At 38.7% G+C, this 24,913-nt stretch overlaps 1 protein-coding gene across 4 annotated transcripts in view; it reads left to right on the top strand.

Annotated features, from left to right (window-relative positions):
• The window catches only part of SULF1 (sulfatase 1), a 159,353-nt gene extending 139,099 nt beyond the window's left edge, over nucleotides 1-20,254 (top strand). For all 4 annotated transcript variants that reach the window (XM_067553640.1, XM_067553639.1, XM_067553637.1 and 1 more), the window contains exons 18-20: nucleotides 1,898-2,040; nucleotides 2,128-2,251; nucleotides 17,792-20,254. In XM_067553640.1, coding sequence (XP_067409741.1) covers nucleotides 1,898-2,040; nucleotides 2,128-2,251; nucleotides 17,792-18,621 — 1,097 coding nt within the window. In that variant the 3' untranslated portion in view covers nucleotides 18,622-20,254. The remainder of the gene's footprint in view (nucleotides 1-1,897; nucleotides 2,041-2,127; nucleotides 2,252-17,791) is intronic.
• The last annotated feature ends 4,659 nt before the right edge of the window (nucleotides 20,255-24,913 follow it).

Below are 24,913 nucleotides of genomic sequence, written 5' to 3'. Positions count from 1 at the left end.
TCTGGTATTATGTCTCTGTGAATAAGAGGCCCAAAAACTATCATAATCTTCACGAGTTAATATTATGCCAAAATTTGGCAGGAGGAAGGAGATTCTCCCCACCCTGACCCTTAGTGATCGTCTCCTGCCTTGAAGCAAGAGAATTGATTGATAGTCCATGTCATTTTTATCTGTGCTACTACTATATCAAACTATATGGTATCTTCCTAAGGTATCTTCAGGACTTCCATTATAAACCATTGTTTTCTGTTGTGTGTAACTGAAAAAACTCTGCTTTGGGACTGAAAGTTTCAAGGCTTAATCACAATACAAAGGGATTGTTTGGTTGGTTGGTTTTTCTTGAAAGTTTGTTCAAAATCCATTAATCCATTTCCATAATTTTAGGTGCATAGCAGCTGGAAATTTTTTAGGTGGTTAGACCTAACTGGGACCACAGGTCAGAAATTGTCATAGCTCCATTGACTTGAATGGAACTATAACAGTTTGTACCAGCTGAAGTTCAGTCCTTAATCTTCAGACCAGTTTGCAAAAGAAAAATATTTCAAACTGTGGAAATTTAAGTGGCTGAAAAAATTGTTTTGTACATGTGTAGTACATGTTGCACATTTGTCATACAAAACTGCACTGAGAGTTGTGATGGAGTAAGAATGGGGGATAAATTGGATAAGGACTTCTGGTTTTAACCCAAAGTAATTGATTGATATTTTTCTTCTCTCTTCCTCACAGACAAAAACAAAACAAAATAAAAAAGATCAGGGAAGCTAAATATTTTAAACACTCAGAAGGCAGGAAAATGTAAACATTAAGAATATCATTATAATCTTAAATCAAACATTGCACATAGAGACTATTTTAGGTTAGTAGTTACACTGTTAAATATTATATGCTTTCATCCTCTCATTCTAGTGCACCATCATATTTGTGTGCTACTCCCACTCACATCACAGTGTCAGGGATGATGAAAAGCTTTTGATGGCCTGTACCAGCATCCTCCCGGGGGTTTTCTCCATAGTGCACACCACGTCCATTATTGCTCCTCCATACACCCTCCAGAGCTCCATTCTTCCTACTAGGGCCACTTCAGTCCTTCTTGCTGGCCTGCCTCTTTCGTTTCTGACTTCTAGCTCTGTCACTCTGCTCCTCCTGCCTCTTCCTTCTTAATGGCTCCCAGTAACCCTTCCAAATCTCTCCTCCAGAGCTACACTGAAACATCCCCTGCCAGATTCTAGGTTCCCTCCATCCAAACCCACCTTCACATTTCCAATTCCTTCCCTCTATTCAGTCTCCATAATGTATCCCCTTCTCTCCTGTCTGCCACATTACCTCTCCCTCTCATCATTTATGTTCCCTAAAAAATTGAGCTCAAGACGTAGCACTGACAACATACAATACAGTTCTCACTATCTTCTGTAGGAGGGCAAAATAGCACCACCTGGGTGGAATTTTCATTGAAACGTACATCCTGTATGTTCAATGAGGTTAAGGTTACTTTTAGAACATCGGTGCGAATTTTGCCCTGACATATACTAAACAACTCCACTGATTCTCATTTTGCATGAGCAACCAAGGACAAGAACTTTTTTTTTTAAGGCTTACATCCTATTCATCCCCAGTGAAGCCAGAGTTACACTGTGTGTCAGTTGGGGCAGAATTTGGCCTGTTATCTACAGGATTTCATGTCTCCAATCATTTAAAATGTATATGTGTTTTCATATATATTTTTGCATTTAATTAAGAAGTTTTGTGTTTCTGAACAGAAACTAACCATTTATTTTTAAAACTGAAAAAATTTTCAGAAAAATAAAATAATACAACTAAAATCAATAGAAGTTTTGCTAACAGAAAAGCAATGTTTATTATTTTATATCTAAAGCTAATCATTTTCTCCCAATTACAGTGGGGTCTTTCTGTGCTTGCACAAGTTCGAATAACAACACCTACTGGTGTTTGCGAACAATTAATGAGACACACAATTTTCTCTTCTGTGAATTTGCAACTGGATTCTTGGAATATTTTGATATGAACACTGATCCCTATCAGGTAAACCCATTTCCATGTTACAAACTCTTCAGCACCAATATTCTGTATTTTTGCACTAACAAATATTTCTTTTTCTCTGATGCCCAGCTGACAAATACAGTACACACAGTGGAAAGAGGCATTTTGAATCAGTTACATATACAGCTAATGGAATTGAGAAGTTGTCAAGGTTACAAGCAGTGCAATCCACGACCTAAGGGACTTGAAACAGGTAAAAAAATAAGAAAGAGGGAACTATTCATTTATGTTTTTATTAGATTGTTTTCATAATTACTAAGTGGATCAATTACATTTCTCTTTCTCTGAAAACCTGCTGGTTAATTTTGCATACAGAATTATCAGTACATATTATCTAGCATAGTTTCATGGCTAAAACCTTGAACACTTCATTGCAAATATGTATGGGTTACTGTAGATGGATATTAACAATACAAAACAATAATGGAAGAACATGCAAATGCTGCTTAATTACATTTTAGGTAGCTTTGTAGGACTTTGATTCCCTTCTCTCCTGACCAGGATTAATTTTTTTAGTCTTTGCTTCACAATAGCATTCCCACCAAGGAGCGCAGGATATGCCGTGCTAAAGTCTTTGTTTATTCTTGTTCTTGTTTATGTGATTAACTGCAAACTCTACATTGCAACTGAGAATGTATGTTGTAGACTTCTAATGAGTAGCTGTCCACTCCGTTTTTAAGGAGAACAAGATATGAGCAGTCCTTTTCAAGTGTTCCTGAATTTAAAAAAAAATTAATTGATATTTGCACTTCACTTATCTGGAATTTGTTGCTCTTCAATTTGGTTGACCTTAAATTGTGCTTTTACAGAAATATTCCCCTCATGTTTTAAGTCATCAATTTATTTTTCTCTTTTTTTCCCATGAAAATTCTCTTCATTTATAATCTCTAATCTGATTTTTGTGTTTTGTTGGTTTTTTTTCAATTCTTTGAACACATCTTTCAGGAAACTTTTTTGTTGGACTACAGCTCTGTCTATATTTAACAAAATACATTTCTTTTTAGGATTAGATGCTGTGCATGGAAACTACATTGTGAATGGTTTTTACAAGTTCTAGACACTAACAAAAGTTACTCTTGTATTTTCCTATATCAGGAAATAAAGATGGAGGAAGCTATGATCCACACAGGTATCCACACTTTTTTTATTCTCCTCAGCAGCTTCTTTCCAAATAATTGCATGATCCAGTCCATTTCAACTAATGTCTGTATCCTGCCATGTTGCAAACAACATAGCTTTTGGTGCATGCATTTTCTAACATGTTCTCCACTGAACTTGGCCATTGGTTATTAGATCTGCCATTCTGCATTTAACTTAGCTCATTATCACGGCAAGACTTCATGAAGCTCATCTAATTATCCCATGCCTGTATTTCTTATATGCTTATATTGGGAATCTATGCAAAAAAAGTAAACTGTTTTTTTCTTTATTTAAGAAGACTATACAGCTGCTTTGTAAAAGTAAAACAAATGTGTTTAAATATAATCTCTGATGTATATATACTCCAAGGGCCTGATCAAGCACTCATTGAAGTCAATAGTTATCTTCTCACTAACTTCAGTGGGCATTGGATGAGGCCCCTACTGCTTGAACTAAGGGCAGGTTTGCTGTCGGTAAGCATATCATATGCATATGACTCACTGCTGCCAGTGGGAAACCAGATCCAGGGAGAGAGTAGAAAAAGGAATGGAGACATGACTTCAGCTTTCTCAATAGCATCTCTCTCTTGCTATCTGCAGCACTGTCCACTCTACAAGTTAAGTGTAGACTTAATGGTGGCAAATGACCCAGTATATTTTGCCTTGGTTCTGCCTTTATTTTCCTTCAATTTTACACCTTTGCAGCTTCATTCACTTTGTTGAGATACTTGTCATTTACACCAGCGTATGTGAGGACATCATTTTATGGGAGAGCAAAAAGTGTGATTGTTGGCTCTGTGTGTATCAAGAATAGCAGTCAAGTAACTATTAAAACATAGCATCTTGATGTTTTATACATCTCTAATTTAAGCAGCTGTTTCCCTGTGGAGCCACGTTTATATTTTCCCAATTGTGTAGTTTTATGACTGAGGATATGATGAGTCATTCCGTGAAACCTCATGTTATTTCACAGTTTGTGTTCATTTCTTGTTAAAGCCTGATGGGAAACAGTTTTTTACTACAAAGCTAGGATGAAATTCTTGGGTTCTGTTTTTATTTAAAAAAAAACCAAACAAACAAACTACTATCCTTTTTAATCTTTCCTATGAAGAGTTTCTTGCAATCATTTTTGTGGCTACTTTTAACTACAGAGATGGCTTTTTTTATGTTGTAGAGCTGCATGAAATAATATGACCCATGTAACATATTACATCTTGTGAGAAAATTTAGTAGTGAAATCATTCTAACCACTGACTCACCCAGTCATTTAAAATTATTCTATTGGGAAAAGTAACAGGTGTACTACAACTAAAATAATACTGATCTGTAAAGTGCTGGTCCAGACACAATGTTCCCCAAAGGTCAAAGGTATTTGTGTCCAAAGTTTTGGTTCAGACCCTTCAGACCGTGTGAATGTGACACTGATAAAAGAAACCTTCTTAATTATTTCTTAGTAATCTTTTAAAGGCATTTCTGAGAGGAATTTATGCTTCATGTACCAAAACTACACAGAAATTGTGCACAGTTAAAGAGGATGTAGCTCCATGCTATTGTGAGTCACTTAAAATGTTGCTTGGGTATTATGAGGACCTTCTTAGTAGTTGATGTTTTAAATACTTTAGTTCACAATTAAACACACAACTGAATGTGCTGATTTATAACCAATACACAGTACATTGCCTGCATTGTGGCTTCAGACATATATGTCAGCACAGAACACAGTAAATTTTGTTTAATTCATATGTAAAGAATGAACAGCACAGGCCAATTTCTACCCTTGGATGCATTCAGGAAGCACCTATAATGAGACCTTTGTATCACACATGTGCATTGAAGGGCAGATAAATAAATTAGATAAACTAATAAATTAAAATAAACTACATAAATAGCTGCCTAGAGTAACCATGAGCTATACACACACAGGCTAAGACTTTCAAAGCTTCCTTCTGATTTTGATGCCCATATGCCATTATTCTTAATGGGATGTGAGTATTCAAATCACTTAGGAAGCTTCGAGGAATCTCAGCCATAAATTATAGCTTGAGTAATGTTTGAGTAGCGAATGTGAAGATGTGTGCTTGTGTGTGTAGCCTGAGCAGCAGTTTTTCTCCATTGAGTCTTATTCTGTTTATCTGATAAATTGCAAAATACTTTTAAAAACAAATGCACTTCCGTATTAATCACATGCAAATTTTCCCTATTTCCCTTTTCTGTGTTTATTTTTAATGAGATTTAATTTATTGCAGGGCGAAACATTTTTCTGTTTTTCCTTTACACTTTGAGCTCAATTTATTAAACTTCTCAAGTTCATTCTTGAGTTGCGGGTTTACAGAATCTGGAGTAACTTGCTTACCCAAACAGCATGCACTCAATTCTAGGAAATGGGACTATTGCATTCCTGTTGGTTAAACTACTATATAAGTGTTTCTGTTTTTCTTATATTTTAAAAAGTTGCACTTCTTGGTTGCTGTTAAACCCATGAAACAGCTTCTACTGCCATAATGGCCCTGAAATGAGACTTGTTGGGCTAGTTGGCAATGGGATTTTCATTATATCAATTTGTTTCTCTGTATATCACTCAGAATAGTATTTCATTCAGCAATTCAATCCCTGATGAAATGACAATTATGCTACTATTGCAGCATAGTAAAATTGTAATTATTGTCATGTCTGTACTTCAGTTGATGTATTGGAGAGTTATATGGGTAACTTTCATTAATGGGGCCTCCCTCTTATTTTCTCATCTAACCCCAAGAAAATCACCAGAATGTTGATGGAAAAATAGGTCTCTGTTTTTGCAGTAATGCAATTTTATAGGCCTATAAGTTCTCAATGAGTTTTTTTATTGTTGCAGGGTTTTTTTTCTTATCCGTTTTCAGAAATTCCCAAAAGGGGCACATTTAACCAGCAGGCTGATGTTCTTATAAACATACCTGTTAATACACTAACAAAAACCAAGTTAACCAAAATCAGAGCAAATGGAGATGTTTCAATGGCCTGTGAAGAGGCATAGAATGTGGGATATGAACTAAACTTATTCACTGTCTGGTGTGAGTTAGGAGAGTGAGGTACAGAGTTGCTGCCAAGGATGTTTTCTGGACTTGCTTTGTCTTGAGCCTACTCTAGGGACTTCATGAAATTCATACCTCAAGCAGTGAACCAGAACATTAGATATAAGGTTCCCTGACCTGGCCTATCTTTATCTCCAATAACATTTGCCTCCAGGAAACAAAGAAGTGAATTGAATTAAAATAGAAAAACAACCACCACCCACCCCTAACCTGCACTTACTTATGGAATTAAAATACATGTCAAATCTTGCCTGAGATCATTTCCAGTTGAGTGGTTTTCCTGTTGAAATCATGTCTGCCTACAGTTAATTGGTTCACAATGAAGATGGCAACTTCCATGAAGTGTAGTCACAGCCATTCACTGCCATTGACTTTTTGGGTTTTTTTAATATAACTATTTAATCATCTATACAAGATTTGATAAAAAAAAATACTGGAGTTTGCAAAACACTTCTTAAATAGTTTGATGGCAGTTATGCTTATAATATGATAAGGGGCCAGATTTATGCCCTACTTAATTCTCATTGTACCACTCAGACAGTGCAAAGAGAGCAGAAACTTTCTTTAAGTCCCTTGTGGAGGATGTCAGTCTTCTATACCTCCATCCCCTCAATGCCTAGTGCAGAGGGTGTGGCCAGAATATATTGTGCTCCAACAATCCCAGCTGGCATATGATCCCTAAGGGACCATAGCCATCAGGCATATTTTAAAGCAGCCCTCCAGCTGCTTTAATCTGTACTCAGGGCCAGGGAAGGAAACGGGGAGCTATGACTGGCTCCCTTAAGCCTCTTTGCTGCTATGCCCAGTATAAGGTGGGTGCCACAGAGAATCCGCTGTATAATTTTCAGGCGCCACATTTTTCTTCTATGCCCTACCAACTGAGAATGACAAAGTTAAAATGTAACAGTTGATTAATGCTGTCAATAAATATAAATTAGACTTTGTTTAAATCTCCAGGGATCTGGGGAGAGAGTTTGAACATCTTGGGCAAATCCTGCCTCTAGCATACAGTCTGAACAAGCAAGCTATGCGCTGCAGAAGGGTTTCTGGTTGAAAATATCCACATACTCTTGCCTGGGCTGTATGGTTGCTACTTCAGCCCTGAGGATGAAACAGTCCTTGCAGTTCCTATGCAACCATTCAGAATGGAGGAATGGCTGGTGGATCCATGTATATGAGTATTTACTGTCCTGTCTGTAGCTTACTGGATCTAATGCAAGGAGCGCTGTGGATCTGGCCTCCATACTATGCATGGTGTGGCTCTCGAGGCATCCTGCTCCTGTCTGTACAGCAGAATATAGATCCTCCTATGGATGTAGGAAGGGAGGCAGGATTTGCCCCTTATAATAATTTTAACCAATTAGTATGATCTGTAACATCAGAAACATTGGTATATTTTGCATTTGGAAAAATTGCTATATAATGCATTTCGTCTGTGCAAGGTTTTCCCATAGAATTTGACCAATGCCCCTCAGCAGCCCCCCAGCATTTGTATTTGGGCTTCTTGTGACCACCAAATGCCAATCTTCACTGAAATTATTTGGAATGTTTTATGTTATAAACAAATGTTCATGTCAAATTCAGCCAAGACTAGCTATCACAGTGTTTCTCAAGCAGAGCAGCTTAGCTAGATATTAATCCTGTCTCCGAATTTTCCTAAATACCAGTTCCTTATTCGAAAATCAAAATTATTTAAAAATACATCCACGGAAGATTACATTTTTAGAAATGTCATCAAATGACTGTGATTGAATGTGATAAAAATGTACATTTCTAATTTGTTAATTACGTATTAACTGAATAATCAAATAAGGAGCTGGGTTTTGAGTGGCCATCCATGGCAAAATGTGTCTCAGGTTACCTGAAATGACAAGTCCTTGCAATTACTGGACTGTTCTCAAGGAACAGGGGCATGTCATTCTCTGACCTGAAGCGTCATTTGTGTGCTGTGAGTTGTGACATCCTGGCCAGGCTTCCATTTTGTATATGGAGTTTGAATAAACAGCTGAGTTTTGACTGTCTCTACATGACACAATGTGCCTCGCATCACTTCAAGTGACACATCCCTGGGACTACTGTAGTCTTCTGAAGTAGTTGGGACATTGCACACTCTGACCTGAAGCTTCATTATTGTGCAGTATGCTGTGAAATGTGATACCTCAACTTCATCCACTTTCGTATTGTGGACGGTGTCCTCAAGGAGCTGCATTTTGAGTGACTGAACATGACAAAATGTGTCTCAGATCAGCACAAGTGACAAGTCTCTGTGATCATTATACTCTTCTGAAGTAGTCAGGACATGCCACTAGCTGACCTGAGGCTTTGTTCCTGTGAAATACGTAGCCACATATCATGTTGCCCCACCCTACTTTAAAATTGCATGGTAGGGTTTGAATAAGGAACTCTGTTTTGACTTGCTTTATGTGACAAAATATGTTTTGGGTCCCTCCAGATGACTTGTCACCATGACTGTTAGACTGTTCCGAAGGAGCAGTCCCCAATCTGACTTTGTTCTTGAGCAATACGCTGTCACATAGCATGTCCCTACTCTTCTTCCGCATTGTACATAGGGCTTGAATAAGGAGCTGGATATTGACTGGCTCTATATGACAAATGTTGCCTGATTTATTGATTGTGTATTAATTATATTGACTACTTAAGAATTCCCAGTTAACACTCAGAGGTTTGGTAGGTTCTTGTCCCAAGATCAGGCCCAGTATTAAAATTAAAGTTTAGTTGGGAACCCCAGCATGCACAGTTACAACACTCAGAATTAGGAAAAAACCTTCCGTATTCAGTTAGTGAGTTACAAGCACTCCAACCCAGCAAGATGGATAGAGATAATGCACCATGTGCATCCATATACTCACAAGATTCCTTGCAAATGACCCGAAGTGTTAGTCATCCTCATCATGATCCTCACCATCACCAGTGGTGTCATCCTGGCACCTCCCAAGAGTTACATCTCCCAAGGCACACAGGCCGGGATACAACTTTTATAATGTCTTACGCTGACACTACTATACCTACGGCATATTCAGTAGGGGTTTCGGCGCCTTTTCTTTATTTGTAGTTCCTCACCATACGAATATTGATGTGCCCTTCTCCCATTGGCTACTAGGGTTTCTACCTCAAGCTTATTAGCATATATGTCAATTAGTTACCATGACACTCTTGTGGTCAGACATCTGCTGACATTCCTAACTTAAAATATCCCAAACTGGTATAAACTAGCATCTTGTGGTTATCAGTCAGCAGGTTAGTCAGTACTGCACTCTATCGTGTGATACCTTATGATCTAGGTATACTCCTGGTTAACTGCTTATGCTAAGGCTTTTTGGGCCTTACACCTTGTTTAGCTATGCTATTGTTTTACAGGCATCAGGCCTGTAGGTTCATTGTTTTACTGCCTTAACTTATGCCTGTAGCTTACCTAACAAATACCTATACCTATAGGCTACACCATAGTTTCTGAACCTGTGGTACACGTACCCCTAGGGTACGCGAGACACAGGCAGGGGGTACCCGGGGAAAAACAGAGTGAAGGGGAGGTGGGCAGCAGCAGCTCACTTCCCACCTGGTCACAGTTCCCAGCTGGGAGGCGAGTGGCAGCTGCCACAGTCCCAGGAAGCCAGGCTGCAGCCACCCGCTTCTTGCCCGATCGCAGCTCCCAGCTGGGAAGCAAGTGGCAGCTACCAGCTCTTGGGGGAAGCGAGTAGCAGCCTTCCGCTTCCCGCCCGGTGACAGCTCCCAGTTAGGAGGCAGGCGGCAGCCGCTAGCTTCTGGGGGAGGCAGGCAGCAGCGCACACACACATCCCCTCCCCACCCCCCCTGCTTCCCACTGGGTCCCAGCTCCCAAGTGGGAGCCCGGTGGCAGCCTCCTGCATCTTGTGAGCTGCTCTCGCAGCTGGTTGGCAGCCACCTGCGCCCCGTCTCCAAGCCGAGGGACAGCCTCCAGTGCCCAGGCTTGAAGATGGGCAGCAACCACCTGCCCACATCCCTGGGTCCAGGCTGGCGCGGAAGCCCCCTCTGCGCCAGCTCAGACTGGGTGGCAGTTGCCCATCTCCCAGGCTGGCAGCCCCCCTCCCTGGCTCAAAGCCTAGTGCCCAGAAAATTTGTCAATTTCATGGCTCTAGCTGATCAGTGAAATTGACAATTATGACAGCCCCAGATTTCACCAGTTACCCTCTTTTCCTGTCTCTCTCGCTCTCCTTCCCTGTCTCTCTCTCACCCCTTCCTCCTCTCAAGTCTATGGCAAAGAATTTGGCACGGCGCTTTATATTCCCCAACATTGGTATGCCGCTCAAAGCCTCCTAGCTTTGGCCAACATCACCTCTAGTCCAGGTACTTACTTGAGTTGTGCACCCCTGGTGTAAAGGTGGTAACCATACCCACACTAGATCTGACATCTGTCATATCACGGCCTTATATACTCAGCCCTTCTTCCAACATGTGGCTCACATTAGTCTGTAAATATAAAGTCCCATGGAAAATGGAGTGTTGGGGTACTTATTAAAATTTTCAGAAGTTAGGGGGTACTTGCTGCTTAAAAGGTTGAGAAACACTGGGCTACACAAAATATGTCTCAGGTCACCCACACCCATTAAACTTTTCTAATGTAGCTGAGACATGGAACTCCCTGACTTTAAACTTTTTCTTTGCAAATAATTGTGGCCCACCTCACCAGCCTTCCTCCCCCACAAATACTTACACACATTTAGCAAGGTAAGAGAAGCAGCAAACAAGGGACTTTCAGAAAATGAGGTTGTGGATCCTGTGCTTGCACTTAGAGGGACCTGGTGAATGTTGTGTTCATTCCATGAGTTGTTTGTTCTCCATGAGCATTTTGTGGTTGGGCTGTGGGAACCTGAACTGGCCAAGTGAGACAGCTTTGTTTGTGTCTCTGGGAGTGCCTTGTTGCTGGGACTCTTGGGGCTTTGACTGGAACCAGTGTTTGATGTCTGAGTGGTTATTCCCTTCCAGTTGGCAAGGGAGGGAGCTGAGCATTGAGGCTTACTATATAAGTCAGTTGGCAGGTGAACAGGAATGGAGAACTGGATAAGTATCAGTGGGAGCTTAGAGAGGGAGTGTGATTCCTATTTTAGATATGGCTCCACACCAAGTGCAAGATATGGATGATGAGGGAACAACTGCTGTGAGCTGCCTTGAATGTGCTATGTTACCCTTTCTTCCAGAAGGCAGAATAGATTTTTTGGTGTATGAAATGCAAACTGGTGTCCATATAGGAGAAGAAGATACATGGTCTGGAAGCGTAAGTTGCAACATTGTGCAGCATCAGTGGAAATGAAGTCATCTTGGACAACCAAATTTGGAAATCATTGTCCTAGACGCCACAAGGGAAAGGATGGTTGATAAGGGAATTGGAAAGAATAGACACCAAAGAAGTGGACAGATAGTTGTGACAAAGAAGGGAAAAAGAGCCAAGAATCATTCAACGCAACTAGAAGTATCAAAACATTTTCAGATTCTCAGCAAGTCAACTACAGAAGAATCTGTCTATGGAGGGATGCAACAGAAAACTACAGGGGACATACCTGATGGGTGTCCTTGTGGTGTGAAATAAGCAGGAATCAAGGCAGGTTCTTTAACCATCCTAAGAATGCAAATAATCATCAGCAACTCCATATTAAGAGCAGACAGAGAATTCAGCAAAGGACGCAGGAACTTTAAGATGGTGATATATTTTTCTGGAGTGAAGATATGAAATGTAACTGCAGAATTAGACAGGATTATGAAATTGTCTGGTAAGTCTCCACTGATGATGATACATATTGGAACCAATGACACAACATCACATGAAACTGCACAGATTATAGAAGACCTCAGGCATCTTGGAAGAGAGAGGAAGAAGAGGAAAGTCCAGGTGATCTTCCCAGACATCTTACCAGTCCAATGAGTGAGAGAAGGAAGAAAATACTGGAGGTGGATGTTGGAAGCATGACTGGAGGCTGAAGCTTTGGTTCTGTTGAACACCAGATCACATTTCTGTTGGTGAGGTGACTATACAAACAGGAAGTCCTGAATCTCACAAGAAGGAGCTTGGTTAGAGACTAATTAGAGCAGCTGGGCGGGCATAGAGGGTGCATAGAGAGGGTGCCAAGGAGGCAAATGCAGTACAAAATCAATACTCAGGATGTTATGAACAAATTGATCTGATGTGGCAAAGAACATGAAGAGAATTTTTCAGTTGCTTATGTATTAATACTGGGAATCTGGGTAACAAGTAAGAGAAATTAGAAATTCTAAATGATGAGAAATTTTTATATAATTGGCATTACTGAAACCTGGTGAGACAATTCACGTGATTGGTTATAACCTGCTTAGGAGGAATAGAATGGGTGTTGGGGTGGCGAGGTGGCGCACTACATAAAAGACACCGTTACCTGTTTTACAATTGATAACTCAGAACCACAGGATCTAGAATGCATGTGGATCATTATGCTAATTAACAAAGCCCAGGACAGTGTCTGGCAGAGGTCTGCTACAGACTACCAAATCCAACAAGAGAATAAGTTGAGTTACTCCTTACAGACAGGTGCTTAATGTGTTGACAGAAATGGTGTTGTTATGGGAGGGTCCAATTTGGGAAATATATGCTGTGGAGGTCTCGTGAAGCCACTAATAAAACATCATTCCAGTTGTTCAAAATTATAGATGATAATTTTATAACACAAAAGGTAATGTGCCCAGTATGAGGTAACTCTATTTTCATCCTCATTATGGCAAATATGGACTGGATGATGGAAGTTGCCTGAGGACTAGCGCTCATGACCTGATTACATTTAATAGAGGCAAAGATCCCAACCAGTCATATATATACTTGGTGCTTCAAAAGGGCTAATCTCTCAAAGCTAATGAAAATTATGAATGAAATTGATTGGGAGAAAAGAATTAGGCAGAAAATTGTGAATGAAAATTGGGGGTTCTTTAAGAAGAGTTTTAGATGGACAAAAAACCATACTTTCACAATCATGAGAGGACAGCGTTGGTAAAAAGTTCATCCTGGTTCAGTGTTGAAGTGGAGGGAGCAATTAGAAATTTAAAAAAACAATATCTGATATAAGGAAAAAGGGGAAATAATACTATACAATATACATGAGAAATTATGAAAATTGTTATGGAAAGTTAAATACATCAGAGAAAAATCCATTACTAGCATGGCTAAGGACTATAAATAAGAATTTTTTTTAGAATATTAGGAACTAAAGAAATCCTAGCAATGGCATAGGAGTATAGGCACATTACTAGATGGAGATGGTAAAATTGTTAATAATTATGCAGAAGTGTTCAATACTTAGTTCTGGTCTATATCTGGAAAGAAGCAATATGTTGTATTCATATCACATGAGGCTGATGAACTACTTTCCAGCCCATCAGCAGACCCTAATAATTTGTACCCAAGAGTCCAAAAACAAGAATCCTCAGCATGGAAGCATGTCTGCTGAAATGGTGGCCAAAGCATGAAGGGGCATACCAATATTTAGCATATCTGGCATATAAATACCTTGCAATGTTGGCTACAAAAGTGCCATGCGAACACCTCTTCTCACTTTCAGGTGACATTGTAAATAAGAACTGGACAGCATTATCTCCCGTAAAGGTAAACAAATATGTTTGTTTTAGCAACTGGCTGAACAAGAAGTAGGACTGAGTGGACTTGCAGGCTCTAAAGTTTTACATTGTTTTATTTTTGAGTGCAGTTATGTAAAGAGATTGCACTATAGTGCTTGTATGAGGTGAAGTGAAAAATACTATTTTTAATCTTTTTTACAATGCAAATATTTGTAATAAAAATAATATAAAGTTAGCACTGTATACTGTATTATGTGTTGTAATTTAAATTAATATATTTTAAAATGTAGAAAACATCCAAAAATATTTAAATAAATGGTATTCTATTGTTTAACAGTGAGATTAACACTAATTAATTGCAATTAATATTTTTAATCTTGCGCTTAATCATGATTAATTTTTTTAATCGTCTTACAGCCCCATTGCATATAGTCAATAAACATGATTATTAGGGAGCCAACTGTGCCCAAGCAGTGTCTTCTTCATATTTTTGTTGTCTAATAAGCAAAAGACACCACACTAATCGTAACAAATGGAACTTTAGATCACTAACACAATTAAACAAATTTCAATAAATTTACCCATTTTTAACTTTTCTTAATTCATCTAATAACAAACCAACATTTCTAAAGACTTTTTAATCTGTGACTATCACATAATCTCTATGAAAATTTTGCAACAAATTGGCTGAATATTGACTTTTGATGATTTTACATGCATGATTGTATGTTTACTAACAAAGAAAACACACAAATTGTGGTAATGTCAGACCAGAACTAAAGGTTCACCACTGGGATTGGCATAACTCATCTCTTCACAATGAAATAACAGTCAAAGGGACATGTCACTAGGGGTGATGCAATATGTATTTTGTCACATATCCAGTCAAAACCCAGCTTCTTATTTAAGGCCTATGTACAATATAGTAGTTGGAGATGGGGGATGTTGTGAAGAAGCATTTTGGGCAAGAACAAAGTTTTGGTTGGGGGAGTTGGCATGGCCAGCTCCCTCAGAAAAGTCTGATGGTCACAGAGCCATGACACTTGTGGAGATCTGAAACTAATTTTATCACATCCAGCAAGTCAAAACTCAGCTCCTTATTCAAACCATATGTACAACATGGAAATGCAGTGGGGGCATGACATGAAGCAACGTGTTGTGCCGGAACAAAGGTTTGGGTCAGCTAGTGTCAATGTCCTACCTACTTCAGAAGAGTATAACACACACAGGGGTGTATCCCTTGGAGTGACCTGAGACTTATTTTGTCATGTACAGCCAGTCAAAACCCAGTGTTTCGTTTAATAAATTAATTAATTGGTTAGTCATTTAAATTTTGGTCACATTCCATACAGTAATTGGGTGAAATTTCTAAAAATTTAATCTTACATTGATATGTTTTTAAATAATTTTGGTCTTTGAATAAGGAACAGGGAACCATCAATAAGGAGCTGGTACCACAAATAGGATACCAGCTTCAGCCTTGTGAATAAAGGAGAGGGTAAGTTAAAGTAGAAGAAATAAATTGACTAAGGATCCACCAGAGGCATGGAGGGTCCAGTGTGGATTAAAACTATTAAATAAAACTACTAGATTCAATTTGTTGTCGTAATGAATTGCTAAAAAATTATCTGGTCCATCCCACCCGCACTGTGGCAGGATCAGAGTATCTGTAAACCATCTTCATTCATTAATTATTCAATTTTGTTTGGAACTTTCCAGTGAGGGCATTTCCATTGCTTTCCTTGGAAGAGTTTTCCATTGTCTGTTTTATCTTTTCTTATATTCTTCTTTCTGGACTAAACCTTTGAGTTGAACAGAGCCCTTGTAATGAATAAAATGAGTTAGTGGTGCCCATCAATGAGGGATGTTACATGTTATAAAGCAATTTCATGCTACTTTACACTCACTCTGGGTAATATTTATATTTTACAGCACATAAATGTTTTTGAGGACTTTGATCACATTTCAAATAACTTCAGAGATAGGTTTTGAGGTTTTTTCCACTGGATGAGCTAACATAAAATCCAGCTGACCTGCTGTTTTTGGTCTGAGGAGTGCAATTATACTGACCTACCCCACTGTAGACAGCTAAGTCGACAGGAGGGCTTCTCTCATCAACATAGCTACCCCCTCTGATAGAGATGGATTAACTATGCCACCAGGAGAAGCTCTCCAGTCAGCGAAATAGCATTTTCACTGCAGCATTTTCAGTGTAGACTTGCCCTTAGATTTAAAAATAAAAAAAAGGAGATTTGCAATATGCATTTTAAATTTTAAAAAATCCAAAACTTTAAGCTGCTGCACCACTAAAGTTATTTGCTGCATACTTTTTCTCAAAATGAGTTATTGGTTTAAAATTGCTTAGTCCTATAACTGAATTCACCTGAAGAGTTTTTACAAAGCTTTCTCCTGTGTGTGCTCTTTGTCAATTGAGATCCTTGCTTAAATTTAAAAAAACCAACAACTTTGGACTTAGCCTTGGCAGAATTCTATTTTTTTATAATATGGATGAATAATATTGATGTTTATAGTGTGTTTTTCAATTTTTATTGATTGTAAATTTTCACAGTTGAGGGAAATTACGGGGAGGGATCAGCCCAATAATTATTTAAAGATTATAATAATTGAGATTCAAAAAGTTAAAGCTTTATAACACATCAACATCACATGTCAAAATATAAAAAGCAAATATTCTTCAATCAAATTCTAGTAAGTTCTCAAGCAGTTTTTTTTTTTTACATTGCTTGTCTGTGAATTTTGATTATTATCAATAGAAATATTTTTTTCATCCGTTTGCGTGTGTATGGTGAAATCAACATTTACGGATTAAAACAAAAAAATCGAATCCTTCCAAGACTATTTATAAAGGCTGTTTCTTAAAGAGAATTTCTTCTTGTGTACCTGAAGGAATAATTCAAACAATGTTTGCAGTCATAGCTCTTACAAGATCCGCCAAATTCTCTTTAGCTTCATGGTGGAAGATCTGCTCACTGAGGCCTTGCAGGATTGGCCTACCATTTATACTTCATTGTTGCTTTGTTTATTCCCCATTCCAGTGTGGATCTTTTTTTTTTTTTAAAGAACTCCTGACAGGTGTGAAAGGCCAGTGGATTACTTGCATACTGGAGCTATTTCTCTGTCTATGTCTGTAATATCCAGGACAGATTTGGCCTTGGCTGTCTGCACAAAGCTTCCTCTGGGCCAGAATCTGCTCTTCCATACGCCCATGCTCTCCCGCTGACTTCACTGTGGTTACACAGGAGTTGCTGATGGCAGAATGTGTGTCTTTCTGCTCAGCAGGAGTCATGTGTGCACTAGGGATGTAAAAGTGTAACCCTTGAAATGGTAACCAGCTGTTTAAACGTTTTAAATTGTTTAAAGCATGGAGCCTAGTGCCGGGTAGCCGCAGATGGACTGGTTCGGCGGGGGGGGAGTAGCCCAGCACAGGGGGGTGGGGAAGGGTAGCCGCAGCTGGGCTGGCAGGGAAGCATGGAGCCCAATGCGGGGCAGGGTGTGTGAGCCGCAGTTGGGCTCGGCTCCCCGCAAGCAGGGGGGAGGCTTGGAGCCCAACGCGGGGGGCAGCCCAGCTGCGGCTCGTCACCCCCCCTCCCTCCCGCCAGCCAGAGCTGCCCAGCTGCAGCTGCCCACCCCAGCCCAGTATTTAACCGTTTAAATATTCTCACGTTTAAACAGATTTTTAATTAAACTAATTTCTACATCCCTAGTGTGCGCACACGAGATCAGAATTTAACCTTTAGAGCTGATTTACTGATATGATGGAAAATGTGGAGTGCAATACCCCTTAGCCAAGTATGTTAGGAATGGTTAGTGCTTTTAAGTGCACTTGAACAGCAAAAAAAAGTATGTGGAAACGTTATGTGCTTTTCTAAGATGGTGGTCCCCATTAGACCTTTTTCTTTCTTTTAACAGAGGACAATTATGGGATGGATGGGAAGGCTAAGCTGCCAAATTTCACTGAGGACATCGACTGGCAAGGACTGGAAGATTTATACAGTGTGAATGAAAGTTTATACGAATACAGATACAACTATAGACTTAGTCTGGATGACTGGACTAATTACTTGAAGGATCTAGATAGAATGTTTGCACTGCTGAACAGTTACTATGAGCAAAATAAAACAGACAAAACTAAAACCGCTCAAAACAATGGGTACTTGGAGGAATCACCTATGCCATTTACCTGGGGGGAAATGACCTCCGCTGAGTCAGACGAAGACTCAAGTGGTCTGATTGCAGAAGAGTTGCAGCCTATCATGCCAACTGACTTTACAGCCCTAGCTTTGAGCACTGTAATTTTAAGTCAAGCGAGAAAACTTGAATTAAATAATGATATTCCTGAAAAAAGTCGTTTGAATTCTGCACACTGGAGAAATCATCAAGCTGAAAAAAGGATGGAGGATAAAGAGTTAGACAATTTTGAAATGGATTTAAGTGGAAACGGTTTAACAGAGCTGGAGTCCAGGCATAGCTTCATTCTACAGTCTGTTAGCATTCTTCAGAAAGACTCTCACCAGGACAATGACCCTGTGGAGGATATTTTTGAAGATCAGCTATACCTTCCTGTGAGTTCTGATGAACCCACCATTCAGCAAGCTGTAAATGTCTCCATCGGGGATCCATCCATTAGGTCTCAGAAAATGGAGACTGTGTTGAAAAAGATGGGACATAGCTTTGCAGGAGAGACTTCACAAATCCTAAATGTAGAAGGCAGTGCCTCATCTCCACTCTCCTTGGATTAGATCAAATTGTAAACCATATATGATTCTTTGATCAGTAAACTAGTAATGGTAATCATGACAACAGACATTCCATGTTTATGGCAGATGCATTTTGCAGCTAAAATGAGCCCAACACTGCCTGCGTGTTTATTATACACACGTGCGCGCGCGCTTTCACACTAATTTTTCATAACTGAGAAACTAGGTTCCCACAGTATTAAAAAAGAAACAGTGTTAACTTTATAGTGCAGTGATGCAACACATTTTGTAGACTAGTCATGATTTCTTTAAACAAGAGTTTTGAGTTATTTTTTCTGTTTCCAAAAGGTCCCACATTAATGAATGTCTCAGTCCACCCCAAGCTATCTGCCTAATATATTTTTTGATAAATTATTTTTAACCACTGGAATTTCTTGTCACACTTTTAAGTAAAATGATATTGCACTTTTATAATCTGTATGCCATACCATTTATTAATCTGATCTTTTATATGTTCTTAGTTTGCTCATTGTTTGATGTAATTGTGAAATAATAAAATAGGTTGACAGGAAAGAGGTATTCAGCATGGATTGTGAAAACAGGTTTTTCAAATATTATTTTAGCAGAAAATATTGCATGTTTTGTTGCCTTGACTTTCAGAAATTTGTTTTCAGAAAGGTATAGCTAATGAATGATCACTGTATGAGGATTTTTTTTTAAATTGGCTTGTTTCCCTATATATTGATACCATCGATATTAAAAATCCGTGAATTTTCTAGATTTTTTTGCTGATATCCTTACAAAGGTTTACATGAGCAGAATATGCTTTGTCACCATTCTTAATTTTATTAGTCTGAATATGCTGATATTTTCAGAAAGTATTGTGATCGTTTTGGGACTTTAAAATGTTTTTTAAAAAAGGCATTAAAGGGAATGGTAAAATCACATTAAAATTACATATTTTAGATACAAAAAGCACATGGATCAGAACAGTAGGCTTAGACCGCTTTTGTTGTCATAATGTGTTCTAAAGGTTTTTTTTTCCCCCCCTCTGGATTTTACCAAACATTTAATTTGTTTAAAGAATAATACAAAATTGACTTTGAAAATCTGTACTGTTAACTTAATATCTTCCTTAGGTTTTTTACTTAAGTAGCAAGTTAAATAAATAAAATAACAAGAATTACCTCATACAGATATATTTCCACCATTTCCAAATCACACTAAAGTTCCTTATGTTATATGTTGTTTAGCTTAGCGGGTTATTTTAGTCTATTGCAAGCACTGCAGATTAGAATTGTGTTCTTTTTGCTTTAAGTGTTTAAGTTGAACTATTTTTAAAAGAAGGTTCTTTTAGTAGGATTTTAATAATTATAAGAAGCAGTCTTTATGATGGACTCTGTGAATATGTTAAAATTAACTAGCTGCATATCTGATGTATGTGCCATGGGCTGAATGACAGAACAAACGTATTTATGGTCATGAATGATGCTATTTGTAAATAGATTTCAAGTTATTAGCATAAAAACTGTGGGGTTTTTTTAAAAATCTTGTACAATATTTCTGTGATACTTTTATAGAACAATTCTGGCTTCAGAGAAGTCTAGAAGCAATATTTCTTGAAATAAAAGGTGTTTTACTCTACCTGCTTCAGAGAAGTCCACATAATCCAGTTTTCATAGTAAAATTTACCTTTTTAAAAATTCTAATTTGATTACATGTACTGTTTTAGGAATTCAGCTACATACAAATGGAGAAAAACCTGTGCACTAATGTATTAGAAAACTTAAATTATTCATGGTGACTGTGAAAATTATATCTTCCCTACTTGAGATGCTGTGAAGTAGTTAGTGCCCAATTCGAAAAACCCTTACTCCCATTGAAGGAGACAAATTGCATGACTAATGGTTGCCCACATGAGAAAATGTTTTCCAAATCAAGCCTCCCTCTCTTTTTTCCCAACCCATTCCAGTGCTGTACTATAATTTACATTTGTCTCTACCCCAAGTAGTGTAACCTTCATTACAGGCTGCATCCTGGTCAATACTGGGAAAGTGGAGTTTAAATAGCATGGAGTACAGAGCTGTGCCATTGTGAAGAAGGAATCTTTGCTTATGCTATTCTTGCACAATCATATTTCTCCTGTTATGTGACCTGTCTTTTGTAGGTGCTTAGTTAAGCTACTCTTGATCAACCAGTAGATGTCACTGTAGAGCAGTACACTCACCCGTCAGAGCTCAGCATACCATGCTGCAGTGCTCTCAGCCCCTGCCAATATCATCTGGTCTATTGACTGTTCAAGTAGCCCGTGATAGTGCCACGTAGTAAAAATCTATTGAGGATAACTTGATCCAGGACACTTTTTTATTAAAGGCTCAGATCTTAGTAACATGCAAGGGGGGGGGGGGGGGCATATCAATGACCTCCCCTTATTTAAAAAGTGAAACTGCAGGACTCTTACTTTGCAACTGAAATGGAAAATGAGCACTGAATATTGACTCCATCGTTTTCTGCTGCCTCTGTGCAATTTAAACCCGTCACTTTGCTTCCACAGTGCCCATGTGAGGCTGAGTCAACACCTGGCCGGCTGAAAGCATGATTCGGTTCCCTTTCCTCGCTTTCAGTAGCACCTTACTTTGTGCGTTCTCACTGAAACCAGGGGGAAGAAGATACTTCTCAAGGGTGACCAAATCAAGCCCTGAATCAACAAGAATTCATGGAAACATGGTGTTTTGGGCCATTTAGCAAACCACAAACTGGGAAGTGTCATATAAAGGAGCTGAGTTTCAGTAGCCTTTGTGGAATTTTTACTCCTTTAGTGGAAATTCCTCCAGTGCGAGGGCTCAATTCTGAAACTTGTTAGGGGAAATACAATTTCCACTGCATACAGCTCTTTTTCCAACCTGGAAGCTCTACATGTGTCAGGCAGCTCTGAACAGGATTTCCATATATGTACGGTATTCACTTATCTCTATATTTATATGTAAGCCTATATTTGTGTGGTTTAATTTTTTTTTGTTTTGGGACTGATATCCCTTAAAGCACAGCCTCTTGTGTTAATGAATAGTCATCCGTTTCCCCCTTGAAACAGCTGAATAGTCCAAGGTTTAGCAGTTTATTGGGCATTAACCTCATAACGAGAAAGAAGATGTATGTAGTTCTGGCTGATCATAACATTCGGGATCAATTCTTCTTATAAATGTATTAGATTTCTCACAAAATGGTGTAATTTTTTAAACTATAAGCCATATGCCAGCTAACAGTTAGACATATGTGACAGTATGTTCCTCTTCCCACCCCACGAGCAAAATGTTGCACTATAATAATCATCTTCACTGTTTGCAAAAATGCCTTTGGGTCCAAGTCCTGGTTCTACTGAAGCCAATGGAACTTGTCACTGATTTCAGTGTGACCAGGATTTAGCCCTCCGAGGCTGATTTAGTGCCCACTGAAATCAATAGAAGGCTTTGCATTGACTTCAATGTGCACAGAAATGGGCCTTAGGTGGATTCAGCTCTTCCAGAATCAACTGGTGCGCACAGCCCTGCACACCAACTCTCACATACAAGCTGATTTTTTTTTGTCATAAAGAAAACACGCTTGATATGCTATTTTTATTTTCATATATCAAGTATTCAAGGGTTTGCTTGTAAACACACGTTTATAATAGATGTCGACAATAAATGTCCTTAAACACAGTGTGTTATATACATGATTAAAATTATTCTAAGCTCTGATGAGAAATATCAATAAAAGGAGCTTAAAGTATGCAAAAAAAACTGCACCTAACGATTAGTCTCTCCTTACCACAAACACACTATCCACACGCTCATACGCACACACTACAAATGATCTAATGCCAGTTTATTCAATATAACATTGTGTTAAACTAAACAATTACAGGCCAGTGTGCCCATTCCATGCTCCTAAACTACTACCCAGATTTTTGGGGGGTAGGACAGAGGGGGAGAGGTATGCATTTTGGGTCTACTCCTATTGAAGTCAGTGGCAAAACTCGCCGTTTACTCCAGTGAGGACAGGAGCCGGCCTTTAGGAGGAATGACCGTTATAACAGTGATTTCCGCTTGCATTTCTGCACAGAAACTGAGTTGATAAGTTTGTGTATGACTTTTTGGTTTAATGCAGCCCTCTGATAATTTGTGGTTTTTAAACATGTTTTCTTCTAGGAAGTATAATTTCTGTCACAGCAATCTCAGGCGCATACCTTGGTACGTCAGCCCAGTGATCCCCTTTAATCTCCTAGCCCAGTTCAGTCCATACATAGTAAGACAGAAAAGCTATTACCTTTCAAAGTTCAAAACCGAAGGGCCAAATTCTGTCTCCACAGAAACAAATGAAAAATACCTGGAGTGAATTTCAACAGTGGCTGCATTGTGCCCTTTAATTTGGCCCTTCATTTTAGTATTTGATAAAGGCACATTATTAATGGGCCAAATTCGAGTACCTTAATTTTAGTTTAAATTCTCATTGACTGCAGTGGAAATTTTGCTCAGTTAAGGATCCTCAGAATTTGGCCCAATTTTTAGTTTTTAAAAACCTAACTTTCAGTATTTGTTTAGCAGTGCTCCTCCATAAAGGTATATTAGAACAGGTAATGTTCTATTGGAAATTAGTCATACACTACATTTCTGCAGGTTATAGAGTTTACATTAGTACTTTGGCTCTTAATGCTTGACCAAATCCTGAAGTGCAAGCAAATATTTCCACTGAAGGACTAAGTAAGGACTGTAAGATTTGGCCCACTGGTAAATATGAACTTTGTGGGAACCTTTCCAGATTTTCAAAATGAAAGCACAGGCAGTTACATAAATGAAATGTTTTGAGTGTCAGTTAACTCATAGTGAACATGCATCCTAAAATACTTCAATAACAACTAGCACCATGGTGTGCTTTAGCTCTTTGCCCACAGCTGATCAAGGATGTTAGAAGGATCTTCATTCTTCCTAGAACTGCAAAACATTTTGGACACTTCTTTTTGTCAGGCACCCTTGAACACAGAGGATTTTTACCCATCCCATCATATGAACAATATCTTGTGACAGAAAATCTGGTGACAAGTCCTTGAAATATGGGAAAATAATGATGCTGTATAAACTACTGATTATACAATGATCTAAAAGATAGAGATAAGCCTGAACTAAAGAGTCTAAATTCAATAATCCTCAACTTTTGGGAAAATGTGGACTGAGGTCTGAACTTGCAGGGTCAGACCCATCTTCATTTATAAGGCAACCTATACATTAACAGAAAACAGCTTATCTGTATAATGAGAGGCTTATAGGTGTATGCAGTATTATGGTTCGTATTAGTAACTAGTTATTCCAAGTATATATTTACAGAAATGTTGCCTGTCTACCTGTAGCTGTACAAGCTGTTCTATGGAAATGTCTATAGGGAATACAAAACTCTAATTCCCTATTGAAGAATGAAGCCAAAGAAGCGTGACTGACCAATGCTGAACGTTTTAAAAGGGATGATGTTAAACAATTCAAGCCCACAACATAAAGTACTTTAAGTGTTGTAACTTGATAGGTTAACTCAGAGTTGTTCTAACATGGAAACTAATATTGCACTCCTCTCAAGCAAATCTCCCACAGCGGGAGTTCTGCCTCACTGAGGCAAATAGGCTTGAATTTATCATTTGTGATCCTGGTGCACAAAGTAGCAGACAGGCATTAACCCCAACTCCATTAGAACTAAAGAAACTATTTGAAATGGACAAGGGTAAACTTGGGAGGGAAATATTTTTTGGCATATTATAACAATATCACAAACTGGAGAGGAAACAGAGAATATAAACTCTGAGTAAGAACCTGATAATGTCACTTGGACTCCCACTTATTCAGCTGGTATTTCTCCAGTTAACACCAGCGTAACACCACTGAAAGCAACAGAGTTACACAGACACAATTGCAGTAAGGCAGTCAGGACTCGGGCAAGGAGCACAGCACCACGTGCAAGTGCTGATCAGCCTCCGTGCTCGCTGAGGTCGGTGGGAGCAGAGAGGACACTACACCATGCTCAAACAGCATGTTGAAAATGTGTCATTTTGAATATGGAGGATTCTTGTCAGGATCTGACCCGATAGTATTAAATTAATACAGACTCAAAGGCCAGAAGGGACCATTATGACCTCCTGTATAACTCAGGCCAGAGAATTTCACCAAGTGACTCCGGCATCAAGCCCATAACTTTTGGCTGAGTTAGAGCATATATTTTAGAAAGCCATCCAGGCTTGACTTAAAGACTTCAAGTGACAGCAAATCCACCACATCCTTATGTAAGTTGTTAATTACCCTCACTGTTAAAAATG

This window comes from Emydura macquarii, unplaced genomic scaffold (assembly GCF_026122565.2).
Source record: "Emydura macquarii macquarii isolate MOO-44397 ecotype Brisbane River unplaced genomic scaffold, CSIRO-AGI_Emac_v2 contig_1477, whole genome shotgun sequence".
Lineage (NCBI taxonomy): Eukaryota > Metazoa > Chordata > Testudines > Chelidae > Emydura > Emydura macquarii.
The sequence above is the reverse complement of the archived record's forward strand: the minus strand, read 5'-3'. Positions and strand labels throughout refer to the sequence as shown.